This window comes from Ylistrum balloti, unplaced genomic scaffold, assembly GCF_031769215.1.
Source record: "Ylistrum balloti isolate Yb309-2 unplaced genomic scaffold, AGI_CSIRO_Ybal_v1 Utg369850, whole genome shotgun sequence".
Taxonomy (NCBI): domain Eukaryota; kingdom Metazoa; phylum Mollusca; class Bivalvia; order Pectinida; family Pectinidae; genus Ylistrum; species Ylistrum balloti.
Genome location: NW_026782003.1, coordinates 4,252,669 through 4,272,708, shown reverse-complemented (window position 1 = coordinate 4,272,708; position 20,040 = coordinate 4,252,669). Strand labels below are relative to the sequence as shown.

General features: G+C 34.9%; 1 protein-coding gene across 1 annotated transcript in view; it reads right to left on the bottom strand.

Moving 5' to 3' along the window:
• LOC132545544 (muscle, skeletal receptor tyrosine protein kinase-like) overlaps window positions 1–19,676 on the bottom strand; it is a 51,985-nt gene extending 32,309 nt beyond the window's left edge. The window contains exons 1-2 of the mRNA XM_060209229.1: window positions 19,616–19,676; window positions 1,061–1,360 (exon numbers count right to left, since the gene is read on the bottom strand). Of these exons, the coding sequence (XP_060065212.1) occupies window positions 1,061–1,360; window positions 19,616–19,676 (361 nt within the window). The remainder of the gene's footprint in view (window positions 1–1,060; window positions 1,361–19,615) is intronic.
• Between the last annotated feature and the right edge of the window lie 364 nt (window positions 19,677–20,040).

Genomic DNA, 20,040 nt, shown 5'->3' with positions numbered 1-20,040 from the left:
ATGACTTAAACCTTTTCTTCTGTAATCCATTTTGTACAATAACTGTAAAAAAAAAAAACTTGATGAATGATGTTGTGTTTTCTTGCATTATTAACAAACATTGTCTCCAAAGAATCTGACGATCATGATGATATCTTTTAACGTCATAAGAATATTAAGTTTTGTACATCAATCTTTAGATATTCAAATCTTAATGTAAATCTTCAGGGGGCTAATTGTCTAATTAAAACCCAGCTTTTATGAAATCCAACCCCATAGCGTGTAATACTACAATACATCATAAGTATTCAGGTTTGCTATAGTCAGTTCTAGTGTTGAAGAATACGTCATACATGTTATCAATTTCAAGTCTTCTTAAATAAAATTCATGGATTGAATTCACATTAGCTTGAAATGTCAAATGATATGACCCTAATACTCTCCGTACCCTAAATGTGCGAGTCCGACACAAACCAGCAATATCCAATCATGCTGGCTACTTCAGAGATGTAGTCAGGACTATATCAGTTAATGACAGGAATTGGTTGATGAAGGCTCAAGTGAATGGAACAAATATCATAACTATGTACTGATAAAATTTCAGTTCAATATCCAAATTCATTTATAAAAAAATGAGTGAAAACTTAGAGTTTCTTGAAATTTTTCTAGTCCCTGGACCATAATTCTGGGAAAATTACTTTGCTGGAACTAAATAGGATTATCTTGACCCAAATCATCCCAGACACAAATACATGTTAAATTAATGTAAAAAGACATAGGGCAAAACCTTGGCTGGGTGATATTAAAATTAGAGTATTTGGTAGGCCAATGGAAAAATTAACAGAAACTAATAATTCATTGCAATGTTCTAAGTTCAATTGGGTCAAAACTCAAGGCGAAAAAAAAATAGGCAGGCTTCAAGCAACATCTTTACCTACATTTTCTCATTATCTCCTTAAACAACAAAATACTAAATCTCAGTGCAATAGCTTAAAACTGAACAAATAAGTGAGGACCAGATTATGAGAGAATACCATTGGTTGGTTGTGAACTAAACAGTGACCAATGAGAAGCCACATACCATCCACCTGGAGGAATGCCTTTCCAGATATCTTGTACTGCCCAGTTACATCGCTAACATTGCAGTAGTAAGAACCGCTGTCCTCTACGTGGGTATCAATATAAATTAGACGCCCATTTTTCTTTATCTTGTAGTTGATGTTGATGTGGTTGCTGTTGTTTTTCGGGTGAGGACGCATGCGCTTGCCGTTGTGATACCATACTGTCTTGATATCCCCTACACCACGTGCATCACAGTGCAGCGTTGCACGATGGCGCTCCTCTACTGTGATGTTGATGGGATGACGCGTGATTTCCAATGCTGCAAAACACAGAAAACAGAATTGAAATACATCATCTGAACCTGCTGTCGTTAAATACAGTACACTGAAATAAACCAACGGTTTGACAGTGATAAATAATCGATGAGAACAAAGACAAGAACAAATTTGGACAGGAAAATACAGGAAGAAATGTTTTACTAAAGCAAAACTTGAAAACAAGTAATGAGGTCTGTGTTTCCTGACACTTTTATATAAAAACATTTTCGTATCAGCACCACGAATTGGGGAGATAAACTGGCTGTCCTCAGACAGATTGATGGTTAGCTACAAGTTAGCCCCCTGTCTGTGTGTGTGTCAACAAACCCAATGTTTTAGCTCCAAGTGACAACACTATTGCTCCATTTCATACCTCCCCGTTGTCACCGTGGGTCATCGTACATCAATACTGGCCTTATTCTGTCAATGTCTGATATAAAACATTACATATAGATCTGCAACTACTTGGTCTGCACCGGTAAAGTCACCATTTTATCATGCTATCCTAAAGACCTGTCTCACGAAACCTTGCCAGCTCTAAACAATGATCCCTGATCTGAACCCCCTGTCTTGAGAACCACTTGCCTGATATATGTCTGTTCTGGGTCCCCTGTATTGTGAAACCATTAACAAAAAAGGTCTCTGTTCTGAGCTCTGGAGACCACTTACTTAGGATTAAAAGAATCTTACATGGGTCTGTTCTGTGAACATAGATATCCTGTTTAAGTATTTGGCTGGTCATCATGAATCGAGGAATGGTACAATGTTGTGAAAACTATTCATGATCACTGCATCATCATTGATGTTCAATGAAAAATTGCGCTGTATTATCTTCAGAAACGGTTAACCACAAGGTCTCTCTTCTAAGCACCCTGTTTCATGAGACCACTTACTTAAGATATCTCTGTTCTGAGCTCAGTTGTATTTTGAGACCACTGACTACAAGGTTTCTGTTCTAATCCCCCTGTCTTTGGAGACCACTTAAGATATCTCTTTTCTGAGTCCCCTGTATTAAGAGACCACTAACCAAAAGGTCTCTTTTCTGAGCCCCCTGTCCAAGAAGACCACTTGCATAAGATATCGCTTTTCTCAGCCCCCTGTTTTTTGAGACCACTTACTACAAGATTTCTGTTCTAATCCCCCTGTCTTCGGAGACCACTTATGTAAGACTTAAACAAATTTTAAGAAACTGATATAAAAACTTTACTAGCATGATAAATATCAAAAGTTAAAAAACTAGTTTATCAAGGTCTACAGCAACCCATTTAACACCATAACAAGTCATAAAGACACAAAATTATTTCCAATGTACAAACATTTGAATCAGGTAAAATACATATACATATACATTTACATGAAATAAACAGTATTCTGCAATAAAATGTTGTGGTTTGTAATCAAAGAGAAAATATGAAAGTGTCATGATTATCATCAGTTTGTAATCAAAGGGAAAATATAAAAGTATCATGATGATGGTAATTCTGAAACGTTACAGTCAATAAACTATAAAATATTCAAACCATTTTAATTGTAGAGGCAACAATGGCCTGCACATGTAAAAGTTATCAATTCATAATTATAATGTATACCAACTAAAACTTTCCCTGATCAGAATTTAAATAAATTCATTGATGGTATATTTGTTGCTTTATGTCCTATTAACAGTCAGAATCTTAAAGGATGTGCCAGGTTTGGGTGGTGTAGGTAAGACATAGGTCCTGCTGAAAAAACAGACCTGCTGCCAGTACCAAGCGGCTGCCCCACATATGACTTGAACTCGTGACCCAGACGTAGAGGCCTAGTGATAAAGGGTATAGAACTGGTCCGGGTGGCAGGCACAGGGACAGTAGAACTTGGTCATGTGACTAGTACAGGTACAGTAGAACTGGGTCATGTGACAAGTACAGGTACAGCAAAACTGGGTCAAGTGACTAGAACTGAGTCAAGTGACAAGGTACAGTAGAACTGGGTGACAAGTGGGACAGTAGTACATGTGTACAGTAGAACTGGGTCATGTGACAAGTACAGGTACAGCAAAACTGGGTCAAGTGACTAGTACAGGTACAGTAGAACTGGGTCAAGTGACTAGTACAGGTACAGTAGAACTGGGTCAAGTGACCAGTACAGGTACAGTAGACCTGGGTTAAGTAATTATACTACAGGCATCAAAGTTGGCCTGGTGACTGCAGTCTGACCAGAACGACCTATATATTGCAATGAACTTGACATGTAATATCCATGTTGGACAATAACATTCTAAGCAAGAAGACTGGTTAAAATGTTTGAATGTCTTTGGAGTTATCTACCCTTTAATGAGAAACATGATCACCATACTACTGACCATTAATAGCCCATCAATGAATAAAGATCCAATGAGATGATCGTGTTCGGTGAACATGGTAAAGTGATACGTATGATTTTCATGCTTCAAACACCTCTTGTAACTACTTATGATGAATCACACAAGAAACTTATTCATACCAACAGAAATTAGGAATTTATCTCATTGTCAATCTCAATGTGAGTATTTGTTTATAAACATCAGTTTGTGACAAAAGAAGATGTATCACATTGTCAGTGTCAATGACCGATAAAATGACATGTACCTGGAAAACATAGAATCTACAACTTTTACAACATTATCCACCACTCACAAATAATTCTATACTTTTCTTAAGTACCAGCAGAAAAAAACTCTTCTAGGTAACAAAGAAAAAATAACTGTTAATTATGGAATAGACCCCAAAATCTAATCTTTTCCAATACATGGACACGAGAAAGATACCATCTAGGTGGTTTAGCTTGTATTCAGGTGGTATATACGTTAGTCTGTGTGAAAAAAGTGACCTTGAGAACATGCACACACCATAACTTCTGAGGGGGAGACAGGCTGAACAGGGCATGATTTAATGATAATTGTGGAACACTGTCACGATTAATTGATTATAAATTTCACAATTGATTATCATAAATAATTCTCCCATCTAACTGACTTTCGGTGATAATAAATGATTGTTTAATTACATTTTTATAACAGTAATTCTAAAATATGCTTGAAATATAAACCCTGTTTGCAGGTGCTTGCGCGTAAGAATCTTTAAAAGTATCATCAATGTCCCTTTTTTCTTTGAATTTGTTATATTGATGAATCTTATTAGTCTATTTTTAGAAAATTTAAATTGGAATGATAAAGAGAACTAAACCAGCACGAGGTCGTTCCTTGATTGCAACACTTAAATCTTGCACCCTTACTCCTGGCTCTACGTTTACAGTGATATCAAATGCACAAGTTGATTTCCTCCATATATAGAACATTACTGATCAATCAATATCTCTGTTGTTAGCTTATAGGATTAGGAACAAAAACTTGTTTCATTCTGTTCGAGATAAATTACAAATTTAAAACAGAATCTGTAAGACTATTCCAAAACAAACTGGAGATTTGCATGATGTACAATAGTTTTATTGTGTGTAACACAGCATAAGGTAAACTGTCAAGTTACAACGGTCCTGTAGAATTACATAATTATGTATATGTATTGTATAAACTGTATTCAACCATGCGCAATCAAATTAAAGGATATATATATATACACAAAGACAAGTATTATGTAAGCTAAATTTGCTTGTCCAGCAAATTTCAAACGGACCAGCTTTACAGGAATATTTGTTAGAGGAAAGTGAGAAAATCTTGAAGAAAAATTTATATTGTGTTTTACGTTGAACATTTAACGTCATGTATCGCTTTTGCCGATGAAATATCTGAGAGAACATTTACTCTGTGACAAAAATTGATTGATCGGTCTTTAAGTTGTGACAGAGACAAGACACTCAATCAGTCATACGATACATAGCAAACAGGATATATAAACGTAGGTCAGACAACAGGTAGACACAGGTAACGAAGACAATCGTGTGATTGAATTATCATTTACCTGCAGAATTAAGCCTTGCTATGAGTTCAGTTTTACTACGGATAAGATTCTCATACTTGTGCGATCACAAGAGAAATTGATAATTGCGTCATACAGAGCTGTCATAACTGTTGACACCTGTAGAGACACATAAGGAAATAACCTGTCTAAGTAAACTGTAGACAGGATGTGATAAAACTTACAAAACAACACTACCATAAACATTATTGTCGCTCCATAAAACACCTATCAACTACAAGCCTTTTTCTTTTCTCTTAAAAACTTCTACCTTCATAACTAAACTCATCATAAAACGTACAAACATTGTACTCATACAATTTTATTGAACCTTGTGATTCTTTCAGCCTGTTTTACTACACACATTTAAACCTTTACTTTAAACAATGGTGACAATTATTCAATAATGCGGGCTGGAAGAGAAAGTCAAGTACACTTATCTCTAACCATCACCCCCGCTAGCATGCCAAATCATAAAAATCATTTCCAGTTAAGAAATCATTTTGACCCCAACATCATTTGAAGTACTGAAACAAAAAAAGCCATTTCCACCAAAAATATCATTTCTAACACAAAACCATCTAGAGTGCGAAAAAGTAGGGATCATTTCTAACCAACATTACCCGAAGTACTAAACATTTGGGATAATTTCTAACCAACATTATCAGAAGGGATCATTTCTAACCAACATTATCAGAAGTACTAAACATTTGGGATCATTTCTAACCAACATTATCAGAAGTACTAAACATTTGGGATCATTTCTAACCAACATTATCAGAAGTACTAAACATTTGGGATCATTTCTAACCAACATTACCTGGAGTACTGAAAAGTAGGGATCATTTCTAACCAACATTATCAGAAGTACTAAACATTTGGGATAATTTCTAACCAACATTATCAGAAGTACTAAACATTTGGGATAATTTCTAACCAACATTATCAGAAGTACTAAACATTTGGGATCATTTCTAACCAACATTACCCGAAGTACTAAACATTTGGGATAATTTCTAACCAACATTATCAGAAGTACTAAACATTTGGGATCATTTCTAACCAACATTATCAGAAGAACTGAAAAGTAGGGATCATTTCTAACCAAACATCACCTGGAGTACTGAAAAGTAGGGATCATTTCTAACCAACATTTTCAGAAGTACTGAAAATTTGGGATAATTTCTAACAAACTTTACCAGAAGAACTGAAAAGTAGGGATCATTTCTAACCAAACATCACCTGGAGTACTGAAAAGTAGGGATCATTTCTAACCAACATTTTCAGAAGTACTGAAAATTTGGGATCATTTCTAACAAACTTTACCAGAATAACTGAAAATAGGGATCATTTCTAACCAAACATCACCTGGAGTACTGAAAAGTAGGGATCATTTCTAACCAACATTTTCAGAAGTACTGAAAATTTGGGATCATTTCTAACCAACATTACCTGGAGTACTGAAAAGTAGGGATCATTTCTAACCAACATTATCAGAAGTACTAAACATTTGGAATCATTTCTAACCAACATTACCAGAAGAACTGAAAAGTAGGGATCATTTCTAACCAAACATCACCCGGAGTACTGAAAACTAGGGATCTTTTCTAACCAACATTACCTTGAGTACTGAAAAGTAGGGATCATTTCTAACCAACATTTTCAGAAGTACTGAAAATTTGGGATCATTTCTAACCAAAATTACCTGGAGTACTGAAAAGCACGGATCATTTCTATCTGAACATCACCCACCTAATCAATAAACCATTGCAGCACATATATGTTATTGGTGTTGTACAGGATTCTGCACTTCCACTCTCATCTCCCAGGTTAACATAGGTATATATATAGATATCATTCATGCATATTAACCAATATATATATGTACACTTTATTGATTTTTAACAGGTTTGTACTTGAAAACTTCAAACAGGAAAATACAAGTGTATAGACCAGAGCAAGGAAAACTATTTATAAAGAAAGAAATGTTGATGAAATAATAGTCTTCTATCGTCAATGGCGTACATCGCTTTGAAAAGTTTTAGCATGAAGAAATGTTTTATATTTGGTTGGTAGGTTTATAAAATTCAGTAAGCAGCAATGTCTTCACTTTTTGATAAATAAACAAGAATAATGGCCATTAAAGCGGTCAGTCCTTTTAGAGACAGGATCTAAGGTGAGGTGAAAGACCCGGCGGTGAACGAAAAGAACAGTGAAAAGGACAGAACTTGTAAAGTGTATTGAGGGCTCAGACTTCCTGGGGAGAAGGACCACCCCAAAGAACCAGCACAATCTTTCACCGATGTTAATATTCTTGATATGTATTTTTTGAATAAGCATATTCAATATGACTGCCTATTATATATGTGTGCGCTTTGTGTAATGTTATTTATACATCAAACTATGTCATTTTGTTTTGACATAAAAATGTATGATTCTTTTTGAAGGTGAAGAAGAAGATTAATACGTTGAAACTAAAGTACTTTGAAAAACTATCTGTGAGAATATCAGATGAACTGGCGTATTTTATACTCAAGTTGACCCACACACAATTTTTTGCACACAAAAGACAGATAATATGATTCTCATATAAAGATCTATGTTGATTAATACATTAAATGCTTGTATCAAAATACAGGTTACATACACTGATACACTGGTTATATAACTGATAGGAGTGGGAATCTAAGTCTTATATAACAATATTGCGTCACATACATTGAAATTATACATAGTTTACATACATATGTTAAGCTCCATGCACCTGGAACCACAAGGTACAAAGACAGTAGGAAACACACTATCATACAATGAAACTAGCCGAGGGACTATCAAGTGTTGTTTTATATAAGAAATTACAACACTGTACTAGACTGCACTGAAAAATATATGTATTATCATGTAACCTAACTGGTGTGAAATTAAACACTATCATAGGTTATTAGGAAACAAAAATAACTGTGTGTTCTTCTTATGTTGTTTAATGAAGTGCATGATTACCTTGTGAGGATCAAGTAATTATCTATTAATATGTGTGTGTGGGCTGATATTGTGGGACAAGTGTGATCTAATTGATAGTCAGGAGGTGGTCCCCCCACTCCCCGACCTCGTCTTCTACCTTACTTTCACTGGGCCGGCCCCATTATTGCCCGGTATTGTGTGTTCCTGTAACAATCACCGGCCTCCACCAGACAGAGGAATCTTCATAGTGTCACCTTGTGCAGTGACAAAAAGTTCAAAAGACAACAACAATGGTGAAAATATTTGTCGCAGCTGGTTAAACTTGGCGCTACAGGTTATTGGGTATAAACTATGACCAAAATACTAGATCTGACATTTTAAATCTTTATTCTAACACAAATACACAAACTCATTTCTACTCTTTCTACAAAAAATTACAAATCAATTAATTCTTTAATTTTTCAAACACTCTAGAATCTTGAACTTCTCTGTCTAGTTACCGTTCTAAGTACATCTTCAATTTTGATGAGATAATCGCGATAATATGGAAGCTGACAAGCCTGGAATGTTTGTCACCAGTCTAAGGCCTCGGGACAACTACCTGTTTGTAAGTGGGCTCTGATCAGCTATTTGATCACTTTATTGAACACTGTTAAAGTATTGTTAGAGCACCAAATAACATACCATAGATTCCAAGGCCTTTGTTTGCGAGGTTGTCTCCCTTACTTACGCGGTCACCCATACTAAAGGGCATTGTTTCAGTGGCACCTGATTACAACTACTAGAGTGTAATTACGGCCAAAATACACACAGCCCCAATTATAGTTCTAAATCTGGATAAGAACCGTTGTAATTTTATTATGTCAGTTACTGGAGAGATTCCAACCTTTTTGACAGATGTGTTTTTTCACTACAGGTCTTTCTCTGTACACAGCAAACATACATAAATCAAAATACGGCATTGTGTGTATTTTTATATACATTACCCAATAACTAACAAACATCGTACTTTAATCTGACATAGTTCTTGGTATTGGAAAGTGTATCGATCGCGAGATTGTCACTGTTTACATGCTGCTATACATTCAAGTAGATACAGCTGTATAATGGGGAAACATAAAAGCAATTTCATTTGTGAAAACTTTTCAATACAATCTCACTGACTGTCAGGTGGATGTTTAAAATCCTCACCAAACAAGTAGTTATAGTACTTTATGTTTTCTTCTTTTTATTATTGAGTGAGTTACAGACTTGGTGAGATATTACGCTGACGAAATCCCTCACCTCTAGCTATACTGATTACTCTGTATACCTCTAACACTTGAACCTTTTAAATTTATAAATCACTTTAAAAAGACTTTGTTCCTGTGATTGGCTATGGTCTACACCAGTTCCGTTCCACATTTACAGTATATTAAATTTGTTTATATATTTCCTCGACAACCAATTTCACCTCACATATGTTGCTGGGTAACCAGGCTGGAACTGGTACTTTACGAACCAACGGACCCTTTTGTGTCGGTGAAAAATTGCTACATATATCAGAATTTCCCTACCTGTATTAACATGTACATAAAGGACCCGTCTGGCCCTACTTTGTACATGTAACATCAAACACTGCTGCAGTGCACACTGCAGTTTACCTTTCATTTATGTACATGTGATTCTCAAAATTGCACTTTACTTCTCACAGTTTTACATTAAAGTGTTTTGGCCATCATTTTCGTTATTTCAGATTTCAGTCTAAAAGGATGCCAGGGCTCTCGATCTGCCAAATTTGGGGCCGAATCCCAATGCAAAATAGTATATTTTTTTCCCAATTCTAAGGAAAACACCATTATTTTTTCTCAATTCTAAGGGCCCCGGGCCCCAGCCCAAAAATGGGGTGTAAGAGCCCCGGATGCATCAATGAATGAAGTCCATGGGGTCCCATCTCTATGGGTACATAGATAGAAAATAGGGGCTGGCTTACTCCACTGGATATGCATATTTGGAGGGTGGAATGAGGTCATGTGATGTGTGTCAGATGTCAAAGTGTTACTTCAGTGACAGCAAACTTGTATTTACCTCATGTCCCGCCTTTTGTCATTTGTTGAAAATTGTTTAAAGTGAAACTTACCTATGCATAGAAATAATGTTTTGTTTAAACAATAATGTAAGAAGATCAAGCGTTATCTATTTCAATTTTTTTTTTATTATGTAAAAGAAGCCGAAACTGTACACAAATATGCCGTAACCAGAACCATATTGTCCCAGAGGGAACGGAAGATTTATTTGTTCAAAGACAATATACCAAGATTAACTACTTATTGTGTGAAATTTGGTGAATTTTTTATTTATTTTCTACGTTGTATGGTCTCAAGTTTATATTGAACAATATCTAGTGTTACGTTAAAGAAGAAAATTCTGATATCAATTAAGGGTATCATGAGAAAAAAATAAAGGATCGTACATCAGGTGTCTGCATTCTATACTTACTGTTAATATGTTAGACTTGGTCAGACTAAGTAACAAAATGACATCACATGTATCACATGTCCGATTAACTTATCAAATTTTCTCACCCATGTGTTACAAGGTCCTTCCACTGCTGATAGACAATGATCAGGACAAATATGAATGGTGCTTGACCATGGTATCAGTTTCTTGACGAACAGTGCTTCAGTTTTCAGTAAAATTTTAAATTATGGACTTAAAACTCTTTAAAACTCTACTTAATTCTTACAAGCTAGGACAGGATTCTTAATTGATCATTACATTCAATGAGATAATAGTTTAACAAATCACTGAAATGGTGTGGCATTTTAAACTAACATTTTACTGGTGGCCTGAGAGAAATTAAATGTAAAAAAAAAACATGTATCAAAAGTTTTTACCTGTACCGTGTTACTGTAGTCTCTACTCAACATATATCATTTTAATTAAAGTTTCCTTAAATAGAATTTTTATCATCTGATTTCAAACTTCAAACAAAATTTGAAACTTATAAATGTCAAAAAAATGAAGTTTTATTATGCATGTTTCTTTAAAGAACTTCTTCCGACAGGTACCATTGCATACATAAATCATATATCTACATCGTAATGTACTACATTGTAATCCTGTTAAAATACATATCATATGTTCATCCTCTTACAGTCATGTAGACAAACAATGACAAAATCGACAAATACAGGGAAATTATACATACATCCTGCAGCATAGGATAATATCTCCCGACATAGGATAAACTTTGAAAAATATACAGGACAGACACATGTGAGACAAAATTTCAGAACAATTGCAGAAGGTCATGAGGTCAGACTCATATTACAGGTGAGACTATGCAAAAAATGTATTACATTGTAGGTCAGACTACCTACCTGACCTGAAGTTAAAATCTTAGTAAAAATTGATTAGAATGTAGGTAAATTAGACTGGCCATCAGAGCTTAAGTTAAAGAAATACCTTGCTGCTTGTGTCTACTGAATTGCATCTCCCCTTCCTGTGAATCACAATTATCTCAAAGATTAGAATTATCAGACAATTTTTTATCAATTAAATACTCTAGAGACAGGGGTCAGTCTGTAGGTAAATAGTAATGCTTGATCTCAATTAAGCTCATGATCTTTACTCCTTATACCGATAGCCATTAATGATTAGACAGTAAATTTTGTTGATTGATCAGAAAAATCTCCCAAGCATCTGATGAGTCTTTTGCATTTGTCAGCTTAAACAATTTGGATCTACTTCGAATTAGATGTAAATAGTAAGAAAGGCAGGAGACATTCTGATAGGTCTAGACAAGTGTATCCTGATGGACATCAGTCAACTCCATACAAACATTTACATTATAAGACCGAGCAGAGATGGACATTCTACTAACAGTGATGCTACTTTGTGGTCACTTATACAAACATTTATATCTATAAGATCAGGTCAGTCTGAAGGCTGCGGAGTGATAACCCTATAGTTACTGGGATGGACATGTTGATGAAGTAGCCAAGGCGTGATAACTCATGTGCAGGGATATCAAAGTCTTGACCACCAGAGGGTCTGTCAGTCCCCTCCTAAGTCTGTCAATCTCTGAGTGGCTACAGCTGCTGAGGATGAGGGGAAGGGACTAAAATGATGCCTGTGATTGGCTGCAGATGCTGGAGATGAGAAGAGGGGCTAAATTCTTGTTAGAATCTGACATGAAGAGACTGTGAACTCATGTCATGGTGATCTGGAAGTGATGAGGTGGAACACCAAAACATGACGGCTTTTTGTTTATGTACAAGCAAAAACCTATTGATTCTCAGTATACAACATACCATCTCAGTTTTGTTTGTGTAGAAAGTAGGATCCTACTTAATCGTAACAACATTGACCATATTACCAAGCTTGTTCTATCTTAATCACATCCAGTCAAACACAAAACGACCTCCATCATGCATCATAAAATGGATCATTAAATCACATATGGTATCAGGTCATTAGACAAGAGCTGATGTTGCTATCTTCTTATACTTTACAATAACAGGACAGACAAATTAGGGAGTTAAGAGTCAAGTTTGAGAGTTATGAGTCAAATTAGCGAGTTATCAAACTTTACCAGAATTTACACACATCAAGGGTGGAACATCACCAAGGAGTTGTACTACTACTGAGCTGAAGTTGAGAGCAAAATCAAATTTAGATACCATTTTTCTACAGATTCCTTTTTTTAGCAGCTAAAATCACTACACAACTTAATTTGTGGTTCAAAATCTTGGTTTTTTGAAACAGATCAGCGAGATATATCTATATGTCTATCCTTATTTTGACTAAATAAACACAATACCAAAACGAAGGATGAATACTTTTCAAAGGTACTCAAAAACTTTTATACAAGGAAAATATTAAATTAGAAAATATACTGATTTATATCAAGATGCTCTTTATTGTAAATTTTTAGTAGATGGTGAGGCTTTTTTTCATTTAAATACCATTGAATTCCAAATACATATAAAGCTTAAGAAAAAAAATTATTCCTTAAACTTTTTATTTAAAAAACTGAAAGAACAACAGAATTATAAATAGCCTGTACATGTACAATATATGTGTACACACTTTTACAAAACACGTACTTCAGATTTCTCATCAAATATACTTTTGAATACATTATTCAAGTCAACATCACCGAAGAAAAAAAAAAGAATTTATTTAATTGGCCTAAAAACCTACATTTGGTATTTAAAGATGTTTTTTCAACAACAGGTTTAATGATCTTTCATACAAGGCATGATCAAACGAAAGGGTTTTCTCAATTCTGTCATCGACTGACAACTGAAGTTTTCAAGAGCAGGACGTCCCACAATGCTTGTCCCACAATGCTAGACAATAACGGCTTTGTATACTCTTTAATTTCATCATGATATCAAACACTAGGAAGGTGTTAGGAGGTCATTTCCATCAAAAACCCACTAATCACACCATCATGTGAAGGATCGGTTTCTGTCATTTTTAGAGAGAAGGACAAACTCAGAAAGAAAAGAACTTCTTTAATTTACCTTTCACATTTACAAATTTGAAGAACACTTCATACACAGATAAGTACTCTGTACCTAGCTTTAAAGTTTACTTTTTTCCTTACCTGTATAAAAACCGTGTTTTCCCTATCTTACTAAGGACAACATATTGCCTACTGTATACTGGGTGTCGGCTTGACAAATTGAAGGTATGAATCAAACTTCAATGTTCCTGTCTGCATGTCAAGTAGACCTAATTTAAACCCGGACAAAGCTTTATGTATAACCTCCTTTCTTCCGAGTCCCATCAAACAATTACAAATACATACATGCAGATGACATAAAGTTGGACCACCTACTGAATCTGTTTTGAAGAAGGCTGGGTATAGCATCTAAAATAACACTGTTCAGTTAGTGAAACAAGGAAATAACTGCTATGACAGCCATCGACAATTTTTTCTCCAACAGGTGACAGACACCTGACGTTTTCCAAAACACTACATTTAAATTTATCTCAAGATATTAATCAATACAACATCCACTTGATCATCAAGTCCACAAATCCATCATACATCTACATAATTTTTATTTGTTGAAATAAGAGTTTAAAATTTGACATTTTAATCCACTTGAACACACAAATATAAAAAGGCATGTGAATATCGTGATTTCATCTGAACAGTTTTGATATGAATATATATAATGCGTTTACATATCCAAAACTAATGACGAATGAAAAGTGTTGTTGTCTATAGAACTGACTAATGGATATCGTTTGGCGGATTTCAAAACGAAGCAAAAATATTAGGATATAAATCTTCCCGACAATCTTGTCTGATCATTATCAGTCAGCTGACACAGGAACATGACATCAAGAACAAAAACACAGAGTATATATAGCAAACTCGTTCTTGTTCAATTCCACAACGATAAGGAAAAAACAAAACTTATAAGAATGCAATTTCAACATAATAACACTCCGATAACTTTCATTAATTCTAATCACTTCGGATCTGTTATTAGGTGTTACAAGCCTTCGCTTTGTTAGGAATTTAATAGTTATTCCAATGCTTTACAAAATTGAAGAATCTTTACAATGTAGTCTCTACACGCTATAGGAATATTGATTAACCTGCGTTGAACAAAGTTTAAACTGTATCCAGTCTCCTCTTCAGATGTTCCTTCTAACAGTGTAAATTTGTCTGAAAATTCTACTTAAGTATTGAGGTGAGATGTTTGTTTGCTAAAAATTCTTTGCTAGTTTGCTCGAAATTAGGTCTTCTAAATTACTGAGAGTGTTAGTCTTACTGAAAATCACTTTCTAAATTACTGAAAGTGTTAGTCTTACTGAAAATCACTTTCTAAATTACTGAGAGTGTTAGTCTTACTGAAAATCACTTATGTTTTGGATGGACTGTAAGATTGTAAATTAATAAATAGTGTTAGTCGAGACCCACTACACATATACACAGATATACAGTGTAGTGATTTCTCTTCAGTAAGCCAGGACAAGGCTAATTATGTGATATTGTACCTATACCTTGCATATACACCTCAACATTGAGACTGTATCCTTGACATACTGGATTAAAACATTAAAAAAAAAAACACTGGGGTTATCGGGTGTAAAGATAGATTTACAAAAACATATGACCTCACGTTGTTTGTCATCGACTGTGTAGTTATAATGATACCGTAATGCATACTGGGTTTGAATCATGGAGCCCTTTGCTCACTGCTACGACATAGACTCGCTATTCAATATGTAGATATTAATCACATTACAGCTAAGCTTTTCCCAACCTTAAAAGTCCCGCTCCCTGTTTCATACATGCCATCCCGAGCGTGGCAAATCAGTTGCTGCTCTTACACCTACGAACATTTCCAACTGCGTCATATAAAATATCTACACAAATTCATGAACAATGAGAAATAGGTGTCGGTAAATTTAGGTCCACTATCATGTTTTACAGCCTTTACTCCTCTTTGTAAAATTTCATCTCCACACAAAGAGGGACGATAAGGTACACCTAATGATGTGTTTCTCTTTTGAACTCCGAAAGAAAATCTGCATAAATCTTCAGATTGTAGATTTCCCTTAAAACGGTCAGTTAATGATCCAAGATCATTTCTGTAGTGAGGTATTTTCTGTTATGAAAACAAAGGCTTCCTGACCATGAAGAGGGATTTAAAGTTCAGAAGGATGTTTTAGAACAGATCCAAAGCTGTTGCACCTCCTTGACAAAGAGTTTATCTATAATCTGGATATAAACCTTCCTCGGGTACACAATCGTCTCAAACATTGCTGGATTGTGTAGGACCCACTAATACCAAACTAACAAATCCCCTTGTGTCTGTACAAAAATGTCGGGTCAGCTTAACTATGTTATAAACATTTTTTTTTTATTTCTATATCTTTAATTCCTTATTTAAAATAGATAAATTATTCTATTAAGAACTCTCTTATTTCATGACTCCATGGAGAACAAATTTTTATGAAATCTACTGTAATGTTTTTGTCTTTAGTGATGGGTGTTGATGTTATGAGATGACAGGTAATCCGAGATAGCAACACAACAGTACATGAATCCCAAATCTGACCAACCCCACCCAACATCAGCCGTGAGAAAAAAATCCTTACACCATTTTATGGAGCTTGTGAATGCAGTTTGACTGTGCCTGTAAACTTGTACAACACTTATGTTATTTCTCTTGGGAACTAGATGAAAGATCAGTATTCCAAACAATAAATTCTTAGTAGTAAGATCAACTTGGTGTTAAAATATTCGAAAGTCTGGCAGTAAAATTTTGGTTAGTGTTTTGAGAGATCTCTGAATACACTATGAAACATACAACAAAAGCTTCTTGTTTTTTTTTAAATATGATACAAAAGTCACCTGTCTCATAAGCATCATGTTTAATGTATGTTTGATGATGACCACTACGGAGTTGACTTAACAAACATCTTTATTTCCCGATAAAGTAGACGGTATTATGCCTGGTGAAACAACTTCTTACAAGTTCTCAGGCACTTTTCTGCACATTGTTAAATATGTTCATAATCTAAAGATCTTTTATGCAGCCAATATATAAATGATGCACAGTCTATGCTCAATAGTAAGTGTTCCCCATTAGGAACAGCAAGTTTATAAATGATGCACAGTCTATGCTCAATAGCAAGTGTTCCCCATTAGGAACAGCAAGTTTATAAATGATGCACAGTCTATGCTCAATAGTAAGTGTTCCCCATTAGGAACAGCAAGTTTATAAATGATGCACAGTCTATGCTCAATAGCAAGTGTTCCCCATTAGGAACAGCAAGTTTATAAATGATGCACAGTCTATGCTCAATAGCAAGTGTTCCCCATTAGGAACAGCAAGTTTATAAATGATGCACAGTCTATGTTCAATTGTAAGTGTTCCCCATAAGGAACAGCAAGTTTATAAATGATGCACAGATAGTGTTCAGTAGTAAGTGTTCCCAAATATCAATGTCTGGTTTATTGGGCCTTCTACTATTGCAAATAATTTCCAGTAATTTCAGCTTGTATATGTGCCTGTTGATGACTGATATGTACAGAAAGCTGCAAAACAAAGCAACTGCAGACTGCATAAGTGCCAACAAATACAGAAGACCAAGCCACGTGGCAGGTAATTAAAAGGTAGCACTTTCATCACCCTTCTCCTTGTCCAATTTTCAGAGAACTACTGACCTCACAGTCAGGTACATGATACATGCAGTTCTCATAAAGAAACTATTGGATAAACTGACTGGCGATGAACTCCTGTGGTTAATTAGCAATTAGGTCTCTTTTCCAAAGGTCAATCTGCTATGAAGTGAAAACGATGCTGTAAATGGGTCTCTTATAGAGAGTATATCTGCTGTAAAGTTTAAACAATGCTGTAACTGGGTCTCATATACAGAGTATGTCTGTTGTAAACTTTAAACAATGCTGTAAACGGGTCTCTTCTAGAGAGTGTATCTGTTGTAAACTTTAAACAATGCTATACTTGTGTCTCATATACAGCAGTATATCTGCTGTAAAGTGCAATCAACATGTCATTGAGATCATCACACTGTTATATCATTGAGATCTAATTTTTATTTTTCATTATTTTTAAAAATTTACAACTTGCAATGATATTACAAAATAGATAACCTGGCACTTTTGAACATTTTGTTATATTATTCAAACCATGAAAAGTAACTTTTTTTTTCTTTGAAATTATAGAATATTGTAAAGATCCTGGATCAAAGAGAACAAGTATCTACATGTTACCAGTAAAGAAATGCACACTACTACTTTTGTACCAAATGAAAATGCAGGTCACACCACCACAAATATTTTATCTTTATCCAAAGTAATGTATTGATTTGAAAAACGGCCGCACCTAGAATTTTTTTTCATATTATATGTCAATCAATTATAACATTTGATAGTCCTCATGGAAGATATTGCTATATAATTTCACAGAAAGCCAGACATATACATGAAAATTGAGAGGCCACTACCACGGAGGTCAGCTAACCTGTCCAGGTAATGGAGGGTCATTACTTCGGATGTGATATGTATATATATAACTGGGCTATCAAGGTTCAAGGGCCAACCAACAACATGACAGGAGTCAAACTCAAAATGGTTTGATGTGGTCTTCAGTGTCAAAGAGATGTTTGTAAATCTACAGATCTGTCATTCTATATCAAACTAGGAACTGACACCAACAATGTATGAATCATATAGCTTTCCTCTTAATGCAACCAGGTAACGCATTGTTCATTTCTTTTCTCTGCTTGTTATATTTCTACTTACACTTCCAAACTACAGTATCAGCATGTGAGACAAGAAGGTAAACAAGACAGAGGTCAAAGGCCGTCTCAAATATTCTCTATCTCAAATATTCTCTAAACTTGCAAAATACCAGTTTACCTTAACATTAGACTAAGAATTAATGAAGTATAGACTTTCAACAAATTTTCATCACATCAAACAGAAAACTGTTATATCTCAAAGGATTTATAAAATCTCTTGGCTATTTCATATTAAAAGAGTCTAACAATTTGATTTTGCCTGAAGTTATATCTTAAACAACGTAAGAAATCTTTCTGCCATATGTTATACCTCAAACAACGTAAGAAATCTTTCTGCCATATGTTATACCTCAAACAACGTAAGAAATCTTTCTGCCATATGTTATACCTCAAACAACGTAAGAAATCTTCCTGCCATATGTTATACCTCAAGCAACGTAAGAAATCTTCCTGCCATATGTTAAATCTAAAAGGATGTATGAAACTTCTTCTTTTATGATCTATCAAAAAATTTGTTAGAAATCTCTCTACTGCGTTTTAAATCTCGAATGGTGTATTAAACTTCTTGGCAAATAAATCTGTTTTGTTTGATATCTCTAAACATGATCAGCTTATTGATTAGCTCCGCTAAATATAATGTGTAAGAAAGTTCTCAAATGCCATATTATATTTAAGTAACGATATATTGAGTGTATGACACTATAGTAGACTCTCAGTCACAAGTCAGTATAACTAACCAGTTTTATGGATGTTTCTGTAAGATGTTAACCACACATCCTACCATAGCCAATATACTTAAACATATACAAAGTACAGGACTTTCTAGACCTCGGACAAGATATTTATGATAATGATATCAGTTCTGCAACATCATTGTGCGGTGATAGTTTGTGACAATGAATATAAAATGGTACTTGTGAGGTCAGTGGCTACTAGAATTCGTGTGATATAATAGTAGGTAATGCAGACAGGATATTCAGGCCTGCCACAAAATTCTAGATCTACAGACAAAACTTTGAAAAAAACACTAAAGGTCAGGATTAATTCACTTGCATCTCCATTTTTTGTGTGCCAAATACATACCTGCAGACCTGGTAAGGAATGCAGGGGGCTGGTCTTCTCTCCATTTAAGGGACTTGCCCATATCCAAACCCTCTGAAAGTTCTTTGATGAAACTTTAAAACCTTAAATTATTTGTGTAATTCATTTGAATATAAATACTGGCAAAGTAAACGAAGGCAGGGGTTCATTATAGTCTGTGTTAGGAAGGCATCAGCTTGTTTTTATCTGTAAAGCTATCCCTACATCATAAAAACGGTTGAGATGGATTTCCTTTAGATGTGTGTCCCTACCTGTGGTGTAACAGTGGAATGATCTAACTCTTTCCTCCCGACAGTACTCCTTAATTACCTCTGTTTGAGACTCTCTTTATACGTCCCTACCTGTCTGAATCCTAGCTACCTGTGTGTCCTTACCTGTCTGAATCCCTCGCTATGTGTGTGTTTCTA